General features: G+C 43.8%; 1 protein-coding gene across 3 annotated transcripts in view; it reads right to left on the bottom strand.

The window, feature by feature from the left end:
* The window catches only part of FGD3 (FYVE, RhoGEF and PH domain containing 3), a 312,502-nt gene that overhangs the window by 107,841 nt on the left and 186,892 nt on the right, over window positions 1-17,769 (bottom strand). For all 3 annotated transcript variants that reach the window (XM_040359284.1, XM_040359285.1, XM_040359286.1), the window contains 2 exons: window positions 13,193-13,329; window positions 9,677-9,833 (listed from right to left, as the gene is read on the bottom strand). In XM_040359284.1, coding sequence (XP_040215218.1) covers window positions 9,677-9,833; window positions 13,193-13,329 — 294 coding nt within the window. The remainder of the gene's footprint in view (window positions 1-9,676; window positions 9,834-13,192; window positions 13,330-17,769) is intronic.

The following is a 17,769-nucleotide window of genomic DNA, read 5'->3' as shown; positions in this document are numbered from 1 at the left end:
CAGTACAAGTGCAAACTACAAGTGCACTTGAAATTGCACTTGGAAGAGCAGTCACTGTAGAGCCGAGGGAGACATGCAAGGACAATAAAAAACAGCATTTTAGCTTGCACATGATTGGATAATAAAAATCAGCAGAGCTTCCCCTCATTTCAGATCTACCCCTTATGCCTCATACACACGGCCTGGTTTCCCGAAGGGAAAACTGCAAGGAGAGCTTTTGGCCAGGAATCCGGGCCGTGTGTATGCTCCTCCTTTTCCGACGGGAAAACTGCCCAAAAACCACAGGACAAAAAAAGAGAACCGGTTCTCTTTTTTTCCGCCGGGATTCCCGGCTGACTTTTTCCCGGCCGTTTTTGGCAGTTTTTCCCATGGGAAAAACTGCGATGGAGCATACACACGGTCGGGATTCCCGACCAAAGCTCTCATCAGAGTTTTCCCGACGGCAAAACTTCTCGTTTTGCACTTGTAGTGCAAAGTGGCTTTGCCTCCCGTAAATAACCCCCATTGTGCTGTGAATGAGCCCTAAGGAGTTAGCAGTCATATAGGCAGATAGGAGGCTGACATGACCAATCCACAAGGAGATCACAAATTTTGCCCATTTACAGTTGTGATCAAGACCCAACAATATGTGAAACAAGAAAGCAATGTCTCTAGGAAGTAATGGAAACAATTCAGATGCTTGAGCTTTCAGCTGGGACATGTAAAACATCAGAATATTTTCCACTTGAATACACTGTGTTAAAAGTGTTTTATAGCAGCGTGTTTGACAAGATGACGGCCCTTATACATTACTCCCCAGTACAGCTAAGTGCTACATTAACACAAAATAATGATAGAAAATTCTCTTGCGGTGATTTTACATTTCGCGCTAACAAAAGGAGCAGTGCAATGGAGAACCAGCCCTTATTTCTTTAGAACACAATACATGATCTATCTCCATTGAGGGGAAATTGCTTACATTTACAATTATTTGACATGCCACTCTGCAGCAGTTTATATTTCCTGGGATAATGAGAGGATTCTAATAACCTGTACATCAGAATAAATGCAAGATGACATTTTATTGCACTATCTTTGATCAGTTGCTGGAAATGTAACTGGTAAATAGCACATTATTTAATGGCTCTAAAACCATACTGCATTTTATTCCTATTAAATTACTCAACATGATAACAATACTTTCTTTAAAAGAGCCGCAATCTAGGCATTTACTTAGAGCCTAAGTTTAGACAAAACATTTATTTTAATCAGCACAAGGGACTGTACTTAATGGAGTGCCCCCTGTGCTGCTGGTTGCATATTTAGTTGAAATCTTCACTCATCTGACCCCCCACAGCCATGATTTTCTGGTGCTGCGGAGGTTAAAATGAGCTAAGGAGCATAAGCACTCTTAAAGAGTGGCCACTATGCCCGCTCTTTCCGCTTGCCTCCTCCATGGTACTATAGCTTCCATGAATGAAAACAGATCTATGAATGGACCTTTCAATCACACATCCTCTATTGATAGAATGCTTTCATTCTATGGAAGCTATAGCACCACTTCTATGAAGGGGCTATATCTTCTATAGGGGGCACAAAGGGTGGGCACAGTCGGCACGCCTGATAGGTGCATATGACAGGTCCCTTGACTCTATTAACATCTGTGGCATGGGAAGATTACTGCTGTAGGGGTGGATCAGAGGACTGGAGATTTCAAATTAATCATCAGCGAGCAGCCCAAGGGATACTTCACAATCATTGTAAGTGATGTCCCTTGTGCTGATTTCTTTCAAAAAACAGTTTTGGTCAAACTTAGGCTTTAGGCATTCACATGCATGGGCAGTACGGTATACGAGTTTGTGTTAGATCAAGTTATGTTAGACAAAGGAGGTATATTTATAAAAGTGCACATGCCAATTTTTAATGAGTTTTTGTTTAATGATTTTGTTCACCAGAGGCATGTGTCAGTTTGTCACTTTTCCAATTTGTTTATTTGCGTTTTTTTATCTATTCGCCATTTTTGCTGTTACTTCCTTTTCTGTCCGACATCTATCAAATAGAAGGTGGGGAGATCTTTCCTAATTTTCCCTTCTGTCGGACACCTATTAAATAGAAGGTGAGGAGATCTTGCCTTATTTCTTCTTCTGTCTGACACCTATCAAATAGAAGGTGGGGAGATCTTTCCTAATTTCCTCTTCTGACACCGGGAAGTAAAGATAAAAAATTCCCAAATTGAGACACAGACAACAATAAAAATTAAAATTCAAAGCGATTCTAACCCATCCACACCAAGCTAAAAATAACTTTGGTTGACATTGGACCCTGTCAAAAACCAAAACAGGCATACCTGTAAAACAAAAGGCCGAATACTTACCCTTCCTGCTGTCTGTGCCACCAGAACGCCACTTTATTGCCACTTTTGGGAGTATCGATCTCCTTGGCCCCTTTCAAGACCCTCTGCCTCACCCACAAATGCGCACAAGGAAGCGCTCCGCAATACTTAAACGAGAAAATTAAACCCTACATCACCAATCGGGTGCTACGATCAACTAACCAAAACCTTCTCGAAATCCCCACAGCCCGCTACAAATCTAAGGGAGAACGTAGATTTTTCAGTCCAAGGAACTCGGCTTTGGAATGCTCTACCCACAACCATTCGCATGGAAGAAAACCATCGGGCTTTTAGGAAAAAACTGAAGACCCATCTCTTCTGAAGGATCAGCACGACTCTGGATGCAAGCGCCTTGAGGCGATTCGGTTCGCATTTGTCAGCGCCATACAAGTTACTCACTCACTCACTCACTCAGTGGATCTTCCAGCCAAACCCTACATCACAATTGTGTTCTGTATTGATTGAGGGAGAAACCAGCAAGTGCTGTGGGGAGGAACAAGCAGTTTCAACACTCCCAGAGGCTTCTCAGCAGACTTCAGCAGAAAGTATCCTTGAATAAGGAAACGTTTTGGCAGCACAGTCAGGAAATGGTAGGTATTCGCCCATTTTTTATTTTTTCATTGATATTAAAAAGGGGCACTAAAGGTTTGCAGATTATTTAAAAAAAACATGTCATACTTACCTCCACTGTGCAGTTCGTTTTTGCACAGAGTGGCCCCTGATTCTCGTCTTCTGGGGTCCCACGGCGGCTCTCGCGGCTCCTTCCCACAAGAGTTAACCCCCTCTGGGAAGCTCTCTCCCAAGGGGGTTAGCTTGCGGGCGTGCTCCTGTGCCAAACAATCCGCGTCCATAGACTCTGATTGTATAACTCGGCCCCGCCCTCCGCGGCGGCGTCATTGGATGTGACTGGCAGCAGCGGGAGCCAATGGCTGCGCTGCCTTCAATCATCCAATGAATAGCCGACAAGACCGGGGGGAAAGCAAGGCGGGATCACGCCCACGGAGATTTGGGACTGGGGAGGGGGGGGGATTAATAGGATGCATTAAGGTGAAAAAACACGAAGCTTTACAACCCCTTTAAGTTATTTTTACCTTTGTGGAACTTTTTTTTAATGTGCATTTTACTCAAAGGCAATAAAGAACATATTTACTAATGGAAACTGTGTCAAGTCAGAAAAATTGTGCCCCATCTGGTCCATAAAAAAAATACATTGCAGGCTTTTTTTTTTAAATGATATATAAAAAAAAGGTAGTTTTATATTACAACGTGGTTAAAGGGGAAACAAAACTACAGCTAAAGAAGAGGAAGGGAAAGGTGTGTGTGTAAGTCGCTATTGGGTGTTTATTGCCGTCTGCATTTCCCTTGGGCAGACTTCCTCACTTTGTACTCCAGTGAAACATGGAACAGAATTAAGGAGAAATCCCAACAACAGGGACAAAAACAGCTATAAAAAAAATCTCTGGAGGTTCAAATTCATCCCCACTCTATTAAAAAAAATGTAACTGTTGTGTGTGTCCCAGCAAGAGGAATGTCCTTTCACTTCCTGATCAGGTGTCACCTTTCGTGGGGACAGGAAATAAGAGGAAATCTCCCCAACAGGCACACAGACAGCTATACAAAAAAAACATAGAGATTCTAACCCATTAACCACTTGACCACTGGGCACGTAAACCCACTTAATAACCAGACCAATTTTCAGCTTTCGGTGCTCTCACAATTTGAATGACAATTACTCAGTCATACAACATTGTACCCAAATGAAATTTTTGTCCTTTTTTTCACACAAATAGAGCTTTCTTTTGGTGGTATTTAATCACCATTGGGTTTTTTATTTTTTGCGCTATAAGAGAAAAAAGACTGAAAATTCTGTAAAAAAAAATATGAATTTTTCTTTGTTTCTGTTATAAAATTTAGCAAATTTCGTATTTTTTCTTCATTCTTTTGCATAAATGTGAAAGATGAAGTTACGCCGAGTAAATAGATACCCAACATGTCACCCTTCAAAATTGCACACGCTCGTGGAATGGCGCCAAACTTCGCTACTTAAAAATCCCCATAGGCGACGTTGCAGAGTATTGTGGGGTATTGCAGAGTAGTGTGGGGTATTGCAGAGTATTTTGGGGTATTGCAGAGTATTTTGGGGTATTGCAGAGTATGGGGAGGGTATTGCAGAGTATGGGGGGTATTGCAGAGTATTGCACAGGGAGGGATGGATGGCTGGATCTGTGACTGCATTTGTCACAGATCTAGCCCACAGCAGCTGCTGCTGCATCCGCTCTCTCCCCTCTCCTCTCTCACACTGTACCGTTCGGTACAGAGAGGGGAGGGAGGAACCGGCGTCATCACATGACGCCGGTTTGTTTACAAGTGATCGCTCCGTCATTGGACGGAGCGATCACATGGTAAACCGCCGCTATCAGAGGGCGCGTGGGAGCGCGATTCTGGGAGGACGTCCATGGATGTCCTCCCAGAGTTAAGCAACCGCCTTGTAGACGTATTTCGTCTATAGGGCGGTGGTTAACTGGTTAAGCACTTTACACATACAAAGGGGCAGATCCACAGAGCGAGTACGCCGGTGTATCTACTGATATGCCGGCGTACTTTCAAATTTCCTCAAAACAAGATACGACGGCTTCTGGGTTAGATCCGACAGGTGTACGTCTTCGTTCGCCTTCAGATCTAAGATGCAATACTTTGGCATCCGCTGGGTGGCGTTTACGTCGTTTTCCGCGTCGGGTATGCAAATTAGCTATTTCCGACGATCCACGAACGTACGAGTGGCCGGCGCATTTTTTTACGGCGTCTGTAGTCGGCTTTTTTCTGCGTATAGTTAAAGCTGCTATTTAGTCGCATATAGTTAGACTTGCCATGTTAAGTATGGCCGTCGTTCCCGCGTTTAATTTGATTTTTTTTTTTTGCGCAAGTCGTCCGTGAATCGGAATGTACGTAAGTCACATCTATGTTTACAAAAATGACGTCGATGCGACGTCATTTAGCGCAATGCACGGCGGGAAATTTGGAAACGGAGCATGCGCTGTTCATTCGGTGCGGGGACGCGCTTCATTTAAATGAAACACGCCCCCTAATCGCGATTTGAATTCCGCGCTGTTACGCCGCTTGAGATACACTACGCCGCCGTAACTTACGGCGCAAATTCTTTGGGGATTCGAACCGGCCTAATGAAAGTTACAGTGGCGTAGCGTATCTCACATACGCTGCGCCGATCTATTTGTATGTGAATCTACCCCAAAGTTTTTTTTACTGCAGTCTGCATCTCAGCTAGGAGATTTCAATTTACTTTATACTCTGTTGAGCAGTAAAGAGAAATCTCCACATTAGGAAGACAGACAGCAATTAAAACCTGACAGAGGTTCCCTCCTTCCTTACTCTCTCAGCCTCGGGGGTGACATAAAACACATCATGTTTTTAAAGTCTGTTTCTCATGTTTATCCTCCCACAATACACCTCAATCAGAAGGAATTGTAAATGCTGGAACTGAAATGATAAAAGCCTGAAGTAATTTAGCAAAAAAGGTATGTAATTAAATGAAGGTCTTGAGCTTACAAGGAATATCTATTTTTTTTTTTTGTAAAATAATTTTTATTGAAAAGGAATATCTATTTTTAGTGTAAAGTGAAAAGCTTTTCCGATTCACCACAGTCATTAGGTTGCAGCTTTGGTTTTTGATTTCTGAAAATTGGTTTGGCCTGTTTTAGCTCCGGAGACTCTCCACCAAAAATGTCACTGGCCATCATACCGGCATTTGTCAAGAATAGCCATTATTGCATGTTCTATTCACTGTCCACTGATAGCTCACCTCCACCTTTCCAGCAAGGTATACTTACTGGTCAATGCCAACTCCCTACCTTCCTGTTCCATCAGAGGTCATGCTTCATTGCTCTAGCGCAGGGATATGCAATTAGCGGACCTCCAGCTGTTGCAGAACTACAAGTCCCATGAGGCATAGCAAGACTGAGAGCCACAAGCATGAAACCCAAAGACAGAGGCATGATGGGACTTGTAGTTTTGCAACAGCTGGAGGTCCGCTAATTGCAAATCCCTGTGGGTCTAGCGCAATGTTTCTCAACTCCAGTCCTTAAGTACCCCCAGCAGGTCATGTTTTCAGGCTTTTTATTATTTTGTACAGGTGATTTGATCAGTTTGACTGCCTTAGTAATTGTCACAGCGGTTTCATCTTAGGGTGCGTGACATGTTACATGGTACATGGTGCCACCACACCAGAAGGACTTGTAGTTATGAAACACAAGGGAAATCCTGAAAACATGACCTGTTGGGGGTACGTGAGAGCTGAAGTTGAGAAACCTTGCTTTAACGGAGCAAGGTTTTTGGGTATGGGGAAGCAAGTGACCTCCCACATGTGACCAATCAAGGTATAGGAGGAGAAGGGCACTGACATTATCGATCTAGTCAAGCTTTGACACCACACCACCATCTGACAGGGTTGACTTCTGCAGCTCCATGCTGCACAGACTGCCAGTGGCAGAAACTTTTTAGATCATGCAACGTATAAAACTATTGTTCCTTTTGAATCAAGTCAAGCCACATTTAGAGATTATACAATACACACAGGGCCTAATAAAGGGCCAGCATAGTTCCCAACTGTCCCTGATTTTGAGGGACAGTCCCTGATTTGGAACAATGTCCCTCTTTTCTCCTCATTTGGGAGAATTTAGGAGTGTGTCTATGGGAATGTTTGATCATACTTCCAGAAGCACATTTGTGAGGTTAGGCACTGATGTGGACGAGAAGGCCTTGCCCGCAGTCTCCGCTCTAATTCATCCCAAAGGTGTTCTATCGGGTTGAGGTCAGGACTCTATGCAGGCCAGTCAAGCTCCTCCACCCCAAACTCGCTCATCCATGTCTTTATGGACCTAGTCCAGAAATTGTCCAAAATGTCTTGGTATGCTGACGCCTTAAGATTTCCCTTCGCTGGAACCAAGGGGCCAAGCCCAACCCCTGAAAAGCAACCCCACATCACAATCCTCCCTCCACCAACTGATTTGGACCAGTGTACAAAGCAAGGTCCATGAAGTTGACATCAATCAAATCTTGTGATGAGGGAGTGGGTGACGAGGTGTGTCTATGGACACAGAGAGCATGGTTTGGGAGCGAGCCCGCACATCTACCCCTATAGTAAGCATTTCCTATGGGGGCAGACACAGAAGAAGAGAAGTCCACAGCATAGATGGAAGACCCCAGAGGAGGAGGTTTAGGGCTCGAGCTGTGCAATATGCACAGAGCAGGGGAGTATAACAAGTTTGTTATTTTAATCAAAACAATTGCCTTAACCACTTAACCCCCGGACCATATTGCTGGTCAAAGACCAGAGCACTTTTTGCGATTCGGCACTGCGTTGCTTTAACCGACAATTGCGCAGTCGTGCAACGTGGCTCCCAAACAAAATTGGCGTCTTTTTTCTTTTGGTGGTATTTGATCACCTCTGCGGTTTTTAGTTTTTGCGCTATAAACAAAAATAGAGCGACAATTTTGAAAAAAATGAATATTTTTTGCTATAATAAATATCCCCCAAAAATATATAAAAAAACAATATTTTTCCTCAGTTTAGGCTGATACGTATTCTTCTACATATTTTTCGTAAAAAATAAAAAAAAATCGCAATAAACATTCATTGATTGGTTTGCGCAAAAGTTATAGCATTTTTATTAATATTTTTTTTACTACTAATGGCGGCGATCAGCGATTTTTTTTCGGTACTGAGACATTATGGCGGACACTTCGGACACTTTTGACACATTTTTGGGACCATTGGCATTTTTATAGCGATCAGTGCTATAAAAATGCTTTGGATTAATATAAAAATGCCACTGGCAGGGAAGGGGTTAACACTAGGGGGCGGGGAAGGGGTTAAGTATGTTCCCTGGGTGTGTTCTAACTGTAGGGGGGGTGGCCTCACTAGGGGAAATCACTGATCGCTGTTCATACATTGTATGAACAGACGGTCAGGCATTTCTCCCCTGACAGGACCGGGAGCTGTGTGTTTTCACACACAGCGCCCGGTCCTCGCTCTGTAACGAGCAATCGCAGGTGCCCGGCGGCGATCGCGCCCACCATGCACGGGAGTCAGGGACGAATGGGAGGCGCGCGCGCCTCCGGCTGTGCGCACGCGCCTCCGGCTGTGCGCACGCGCCCCTAGTGGCCGCTTCGAGAGCCGACATATAGCTACGGGCTCTCGCGCAGAGGAGCCGACCTGCCGCCGTATAACTGCGGCGGCTGGTCGGCAAGTAGTTAATTAACGCTTGTAATGATGTATTTAGTATATGAATTACTTTCGTTTTTTTTTGCAGGTCTATACCTAGATTTATAAGCTTACACTTACATATAGATCAAGCATTCTAGTAAAAGTACAAACCATGTAGCATTACCAGTGTTTATCATTTACTTAATGCCGCCTAAAACTACATGTCTAGCTAAGACTGCACTGCTCACAGGGTGACATTACTGTCGTGATTTTACTGCAAAAGGAGCAGCGCTGTCATCTTTTTTAATAAAATAGAAAAATAACAGAACTACTGGCAGGATTATAAGATGAAGATTCCAGACGGCTGCACTTCCAAAAAAATCCTCTTTATTGGAGACCAAATGACAGGTGGTTCACAGATGGATCAGGGTTAACAGGTAATAAAATGATGTTATGAAGAAATGAAAATGGCTGTGTTAATGATAGTGACAGATTACACCATACATTTAATTTTGTCCACATTTCCATTAAAGGAAAATAAATCATTTGCTAGTGATAGAGGATTCAGAACTGCTTTGTTGGCCATGGATATATATATATAGTGCTTTCCATTTTATACTGAAGTCTGCACGTCTTTGACGGGCCTGGAAAACTGGTACAGAGGGCTATTAGCACTCATTGTCCAAACGGCAAAGGTCTGTACCCATGGGTCGCTCTTACCGAGCCTCAGGCTTCCACAGTTACCACGTACTTAACACCCCCTGAACTTCTTATGTCAAGGAAATGTATTTTTCCTCTTGAGAACAGATTTCTTTTCCTTTGCTACCAAGAATGCTGAACTCGCCGACACTCAGGTGGCCCCAGTGTTACAGAGAAAAGCCACAAGTACAAGACCTAAGCCTCTCCTGTTTCCTGGACTCAAGAGATCACAGACAATGAACTGTTGTCGGCATCAAACAGAACGCTTGTGCTACAAGCAGACAGGGTTTTTTGAAACCATAAGCTGTGGAACAAAGTGAGCGCAGCACTATATTTAAGACATTAAAGCCAACAATTACGGCAATAGATTCAGTGAGTCACGATACCTGAATAGTGTGGATAACCTCTTTGAAGACAGGAGACCTCTGAGTCCAGGTGTTTACCATATCCATAGCCTTATCAAAGTTCTTTACATATTCTCCGTACATCTTAAGGAATGGCGCCAGCTTTTGTAGGATGTCTCCAATCCGTGGGTTTGTACTCCTAGAAAGTGGTTTTAAAGAAAGCCTGTCACCAATATAAAAATTGCGCACAAGAGTACAAACAAGTCAAGTATTTTAAATAATTTACTTGCAGTGTTTCCTTTCCACAAATTATTACTGTTTACTTGCAATGTGCCTTTTGTTTTTCTAGAAAAACTGACTACTCCAAGAAGAGACAATTCTCTAAAAAGACAATTCTCTAGCACAGCCCCCTCCTCACCTATTCGGCATGAAAAAAAAACGTTGTTTTTCAGCTTGTCCAAAAAACGACATGTTTCCAACTTCATCATTAAAAACGATGTTGCTCACACACCATCGTTTTTGAAAAATGATGAACAAAGCGCGGCGACGTACACCACGTACGACGGCACTCTGAAGGGGAAGTTCTATTCGCCTTTGGGCTGCTTTTAGCTGATTCCATGTTAGTAAAAGACGATTCACGCCTTTTTGTCTGTTACAGCGTGATGAATGTGCTTACTCCATTATGAACGGTAGTTTTACCAGAACGAGCGTTCCCGTCTCATAACTTGCTTCTGGGCATGCGTGGGTTTAAAACGTCGTTTTTGCCCATACACGATCATTTTTAACAACACGAAAAACGTCATTTTAAAAAATGACGTGAAAAAATGCATCATGTTCGAATTTTTTTTTTGTCGTTTTTCAGAAGCCGAAAAACGATGTGAAGCCCACACACAATCATTTTAAATGACGTTTTTAAAAACTATGTTTTTTTCATGCCGAAAAATGATCGTGTGTACGCGGCATTATTGTTCTCTGTGCTGACCCAGCTCTTCTTTTCCTCCTTTAAAGTGGATGTAAAGCCACTCTCATCCTTTCTAAACTACTGCCATAGTGCTGATCTATAAGGATATAGATGCATGTATCCTTACCTGTCAAATGTCTCCCCTCTATCTGTTATAGGACCTGAAAAACTGCAGATTCTGTGGGTGGATCTGTTGTCTGGAGCTCTGTGGGTGAAGTTGTGATGTCAGTAGACTCCCCGCTCTCCTCTACACTCCCCTTGTCAAGATGCATTTTATCCTATGTATTCCTTACACTAAATTCTGCTATGATCACCAACATCCAGTCAAAATCCAGAAAAGTAACCACATGACTTTAGAAAAGGAGTGGGGGTGGGAATTAAAAAATAATGTCTGTCTCCAGGCTAGTGCATGAGATATGTAAATAACCTGTCACTCACAGCAAGGGGGCGGAACGGACCAAGGTTTTTCTCTGTAAGTCCATTTTATTTCACTGAACAATAAAAGAGCATTACTCAGAGCAACTCTGTGTGGCAAGACTAGGCACAGATGATAGGAAATCTTATACTATACATTGTGGTTTACATCCACTTTAAAAACTTTCTTCAGGGCCGGTGCTACCACTAGGCAAACTAGGCAGCCACTTAGGATGCACTGCTGCCGAGGGGCACCCGGACACTGGTTTCCCTCCGCGTTTGCATGCTCTGCAGGCTGCAGCATGTAACTAACTTGGTCCCAGGCATCTGCTCCGTTTGGCTGGTGGTGTAAATAGAGGCGCATCGCAAAACTGAAACCAGCGCTAGAGGAAGCCGATGCTTCCTGTATAGCGCTGCCTCCTGTCACATGGGTAGGGTTAAGAGGATGGAGTCAGGGGTGGAGCCAATGGTGGCAACAAAATTGGGTTTCGCCTAGGGTGTCAAAAATCCTTGCACCAGCCCTGACTTTCTTGCATAACCTTTTATGTAGCCAACAGGGTAGGAAGGAGGAATTCTATAGAGTATTAAGAGAATGACATCTTTGAGTCTGCTAGAGCTGCCTACATCACATCCAGTATGGTTGCACCCATATAATCATATGGATTGTAATAATATTGTTAAAAGGAATTGTCTGTTAAAAAGGATCTCTTTAAAGCCAAAGTTTACCTACAAAAAAAATTAGCACAAAGGACATTACAGTGGTACCTTGGATTACAAGCATAATTTGTTCCAGAAGAATGCTTGTAATCCAAAGCACTCGTATATCAAAGCGAGTTTCCCCATAGAAGTCAATAGACTCTGGCCAAATGCGGTACTGTACACCGCAGAGCCTTGAATCCTGCTCGTTTTGCAAGACAACGCTCGCAAACTGAGTCAGGATCTTTAAAAATTAATAGCTTGCATAGCGAAACGTTAACCACGTTTCTCGCAATCCAAGGTATTACTGTACTTGCATTAAGTGTCATGTGTACCTTGTGCTATGGTTTTCTATAGTTCAGTGGAAAATTTTCATACTCAGTTGATCCCCACCCCTCATCCTTCCCACCGTAGCCTTCTGGTGCGTTGGAGGTTGATAGAACTGAGAAGCTGTCAGAGTCTCTTATCAAGAGTACTCGTCTCTAAGCCCACCCTTTCTGCCTAGCTCCTCCATTCATAGAAGCCATTAATACAGCTTCAATAAATGAAACAGAATCTATGAATTGAGAACGGACAGATGATTGAAAGGTCTGCTATCTCCATTCATAGATCAGGTTTAGTTCAAAGAAGCTGTGATATTCAAGTCGTTGTAAACCAGGAATTCTGAACAAAGCACATTATTTATATATATATATATATATATATATATATATATATATATATATATATATATATATATATATATATATATATATATATATATATATATATATTAGTGTTTACACGTCTCTCTCGAAAGCTCCAAGTGTCCTTTCTCTCTGGTGCTTCGTTCCTCTGTTATCAGCATGAGTCAATCCTAAGGAGTTTTCCCGACAAACTAGATTAATTTGTGATGGGGAGAGAGCTCAGCACATAGCTTGTCTATTTAGAACAGAGCTCTGTAACCTTCCTTCAATCCTGTGCTGTGTGTAGAGGGGGGTGTGTCTCTGTTTCCCAATCAGCTCTCACACACTAACTGCAGCTCTCTACCCCCTCCTCTGTGATACTAACAGATGGAGAAGGATTTTAACACAATTCTGCCCTTTTGAAGGGTCGTAGGGAAGAGAAGACTGCAGATAAACAAGGAAAACTTATGTAGGAGGATTTTTTTTATCTCTGTGTATCAGCTGAAGCGATTCACTTCACTGGGTATATGAGAGGGTTTACAACCACTTTACCTGACTTAATGATGGGGTTTTCTGGATTAGCAATGGCGTACTTAAAACCACAACCACAGGCCAACTATAAACCCAAATATTGCATTTTTAAAATGGACACCAACATGACCGAAAGCTTCCAAATCTACAGGAACATCACATTAACTTTGGCTGTTGAAACAGATTATTTTATAAAAGCTGAAGTTTAAGTATAGCAATTTTTAACCGCTTGCTACTACTAGTGTACTGAAATATTTATTTATCAGATGGGAAAAGAGTTAAGGAACGCACCACTCCTGGGTAATCCGCGTCTTCAGTTCAGGCAACAGGAACTGGCCATGAAAGCAGTAGATGGATGAAATATTAGAAAATATACCCGTCGTCACCTCAGGTGGAATACCCGCTGCAGCTAATTTTGTGCAGAATACCTGAAATAGATTAATTTAGCATAAGTTCACAAATACTTACAGAATATGAGCAATTTGTAGGAGGTCAAGAAAACAGAAACCACACGCAAATTGGTAATACAATACAAGCAGTCTATTAGAATAGAAAAATATGGGACCGGACCTGGGGTATGAGAACAAATCGGCGCAATGCCATAAAATAGCAGCAAGGGCATCTAAGATATTTATAACTACCTCAAATATTGAAGCAAATAAAGTGTTGCTAAGATGGTTTCATCCCGATTAGCCTTAACTGTACTGAATGCTTTACCCAGTTGTTTCAGAGGATGATGACAGCAAGGCCTGGCACAGCATGTATGGTGGTCTTGGCCAAAAGTCAGGAAATTCGACCATATCATTAATTATAATCACTCACCCAAATAAATCTTAGCAAGTCTCCATTCAAAGCACTGCTAAACAGATATAGTGGGGCGATTCCTGGATGATCCAGGAGGCTGATGTCCTTCATTTTTAATGGCACAGCCAGATACACCATCTATCCCATTAGATTTTCTAAAAATTAAAAACTCTCCAGGATAATAATCAATAAATAATGAATGATCTGCAGTACTAAATGACAGAATGCAGACAAAGTATAACTAAAAGGCAACTTCTGTCCTCTTTTCTACGGTATTATCATCAAGAGTGAAAGTAAAAGAAAATCCCAAAGTTTTGGGTTATCAAAAGAACAGGAATACATTTTGAGGGTCAGTGGCGTCACTAGGGTTGGTGTCACCTGGTGCGGTAAAACATGGTGTCACTCCCCCCCCCCATCTTTGAAAGAACTATGTGCAGAGTGCCCCTCACCCCCATATACCCCCTCCTAGCACAATTCCTCTTTCTCCCTCCCTCATCCCCCTTCTCAGCACAAATCCCCCCCAATATTCCCCCTCTTAACAAAAATCTTCACCCCCCATATGTCCCCTTCCAGTACAAATACCCCCTCTCAACACATTACTTCCCCTCCATTTCCCCCTACCAGCACAAGTCATCACCCTCATATACCCCCTTTCAGCACAAAATGCCCCCCATATCCCTCTTCCCAGTATAATCCTCCCAAACCCCTCCTTCTTATACAAATTCCCCCTCTCAGCACAAATCATACCCCATCTCCCCCCTCCCTGCACAGATCCCCCTCTCAGCACAAATCATCCCCCCATCTCCCCACATAGATCCTCCCTCAGCATAAATCATCCCCCCATTTCCCTGCACAGATCCCCCCCATCTCCCCTCACCCTGCACAGATCCCCCATCTTAGCACAAATCATCCCCACATCTCCCCCCTTTCAGTATTAAACCCCTCTTCTTGCCCAAATTCTCTTATTCCCCCAACCAAGCCACCCTCAGCACAAGACTTACCAGTTATCAGTTACCGGGTCCTCAGTGATTGATGGGGAGAAGGCACAATGGCGCCACTCTAAGTGTAATATGTTGGGTTACATTTATTAAGTAAAAGCAGCAAGGGTACTCACAAACATAGGTGAGATGAGAGCATGTATCATGTGTCTCCAGGGAACGTCCAAGTCAGTCACTGTGTGCGGCTGTGTCGCACTGGGAGCCGGGGCTATGACGTCAATTCCGGATGGACGCTGGAGCGGGTGGATGACGATACTTCCGGGTGCTGTGTGGAGCCAATAGTCGGAGTGTTTGCGGAGCATGAGCTCCTTTCTCAAGCCTTGAGGAGCGCATGCTCCGCAAACGCGTCGCCTATTGGCTCCCCATAGCACCCGAAGTATCGTCATCCACCCGCTCCAGCGTCCATCCGGAATTGACGTCACAGCCCCGGCTCCCAGTGCGACACAGCCGCACAAAGTGACTGACTTGGACGTTCCCTGGTGACACATGATACATGCTCTCATCTCACCTATGTTTGTGAGTACCCTTGCTGCTTTTACTTAATAAATGTAACCCAACATATTACACTTAGAGTGGCGCTATTGTGCTGTCCCCCCAGCTGACATCAGATACGCTTCACATCTTCACTGGGCTGCCTTCAAGTGCCAAAATGAACTAAAAGGACCTTTTTTTTCTCTAACAGTCTTAAGTTTTAATCAGCTCCCAGCTCCTATTTGTCCTAGTGATTGATGGCTGACACTTTAGCAGCTCCTATCTGTCCCAGCCGGCTGCATGTTAGCAGTGTCAGAGCGCCAGGAGATCTCCTTTCCAGGCTCCTCCTCCTGTCCCATCGATGAGAAGACATGTCAAAGCAGAGGAGGAACCTAGGAAGGAGATCTCCCGGCGCTCTGACACTGCCAACATGCAGCCGGCTGGGACAGATAGGAGCTGCTAAAGTGTCAGCCATCACTGCGCTGGAGACCCGGGGACACCCCACAGGAGATGTCAGCAAATGCCGACACACACTGTAGTAGCCCACTGACGCTCCCCTCGCTATCACACTGCCCCCTTCTAGTCTCGGCTCCTGGTGTCACCCCTCTGGCGAGTGTCACCCGGTGCAGCGCGCACCCCCATAGCAACGGCGCTGTTGAGGGTAAATTTTCCAATTTTCCTAGTTATGAAGACCCTGCTGACAACCAGGGATTCCCCTCACTGGGGCTCGACAAACCCCAGGCGCCAGGTCGCAATTGTGACTAGAATTAGCGATCTGGCGCCGGCACAGCTGGGTGACCCTGTCTCCGTGCACACCCCCCCCCTCGCGATCGCGTCGGGCCGCGCTGGCCGGTAATTTAGGCCGCGGCTTTGCGGCCTTCTGCAGTTCTATGGTTCCTTCTGGAATCTGGCGCCCTCTTGTGGTGGCCGTTGGTATGACAAGACAACCAGCAATGCTAATGGAGATTCCCTGCCTGTTTCCATCTCCTTCCCTTTACTTAGAAGTTAGAACCCCCAAACATTATATATATATTTTTTAATTTAACTCCCTAGAGAATAAAATGGTGGTCGTTACTTTTTGTCACACCGTATTTACGCAGCAGTCTTACAAGCGCACTTTTTTGGGAAAAAATACACTTTTTTTTTTAACAAAAAAATAAGACAACATTAAAGTTAGCCCAACTTATTTTATATTTTGAAAGATAATATTACACCAAGTAAATTGATACCCAAAATGTCACGCTTCAAAATTGCGTCCGCTCGTGGAATGGCGACAAACTTTTACCCTTTAAAATCTCCATAGGCAACGTTTAAAAAAATTCTACAGGTTGCATGTTTTGAGTTACAGAGGAGGTCTAGGGCTAGAATTATTGCTCTCACTCTACCAATCATGGTGATACTTCACATGTGTGGTTTGAACACCGCTTTCATATGCCAGCGCTACTCACGCAAACTCGGCTGGACAGGGCGCGTTCCTGGCTCCTAACTTTTTTAGCTGGTTTCAAGATTTCAAGCAAATTTGTCAAGCCCTGCCTTAAAATCCCTTTGGCTTTGGGACAGGAAGTGCAGGGAAATCTCCCCTAAGGGACACAGAAGATAGGGGTTATAACCCTCCTTCACTCTATCCAAAATGAAAAAAAAAAAAAAGGTTTTGTCTATAGTTCGGATTTAACAAAAAAAAAAAAGTTTTTTTTATCCCCATTCATAGTTACATAGTTGGTGAGGCTGAAAGAAGACAAAAGTCCATCCAGTTCAACCTGTGTGTGTGTGTGTGTGAGGGTTTATGTCAATAGTACATTGTATACCCCTGTATGTTGTGGTTGTTAAGGTGCCCATCTAATATATTTTTTTTAATTATCGATGCTCCCTGCTGATACCACTGCTTGTAAAAGAGAATTCCACATTCCACAAGCGGTGGTTCACCCTAAATAACAATTTTCTACCATAAAATCCAGCATACTAGCGTGAGCTACAGTATGACTTTATTTATTTTTTTGGCGCCGTACTCACAGTTTAATCCCGTAGTGAAGTTTCAGACTCCCCGCGGGGAATGGGCGTTCCTATGCAGAGGGAAGATGATTGACGGCCGGCTATGGCGCTTCACGCTTCCCGAAAATAGCCGGAGTAGGTCTCGGCTCTTCACGGCGCTATACGGCGTCTGCGCACAGACTAGGAGCTGACTGCGCAGGCACCGTGAAGAGCCAAGTCCTATTTCGGCTATTTTCGGGAAGCGTGACGCGCCATAGCCGGCCGTCAATCATCTTCCCTCTGCATAGGAACGCCCATTCCCCGCGGGGAGTCTGAAACTTCACTACGGGATTAAACTGTGAGTACGGCGGCAAAAAATAAAATAAAGGCATACTGTAGCTCGCGCTAGTATGCTTGATGGCATGCTAGGAAAAAAAAAATTTAAGGGTGAACCCCCGCTTTAACGCTCTGACAGTAAAGAACCCTCTACACAGTTTAAGGTTAAACCACTTCTCTTCTATCTTTAATGAATGGCCCGTGCACCCTTATGGATGAGCCGTCAGGGCAATATCCTTAGAAAGGTGTCATGCGAATGACTACACAACAACATATATTTTCTTCTCAGTC

Source organism: Rana temporaria, chromosome 7, assembly GCF_905171775.1.
Source record: "Rana temporaria chromosome 7, aRanTem1.1, whole genome shotgun sequence".
Classification (NCBI taxonomy): Eukaryota; Metazoa; Chordata; class Amphibia; order Anura; family Ranidae; genus Rana; species Rana temporaria.
Note: the sequence above shows the minus strand (reverse complement) of the source record. Positions and strands in the feature narration are given on the sequence as shown.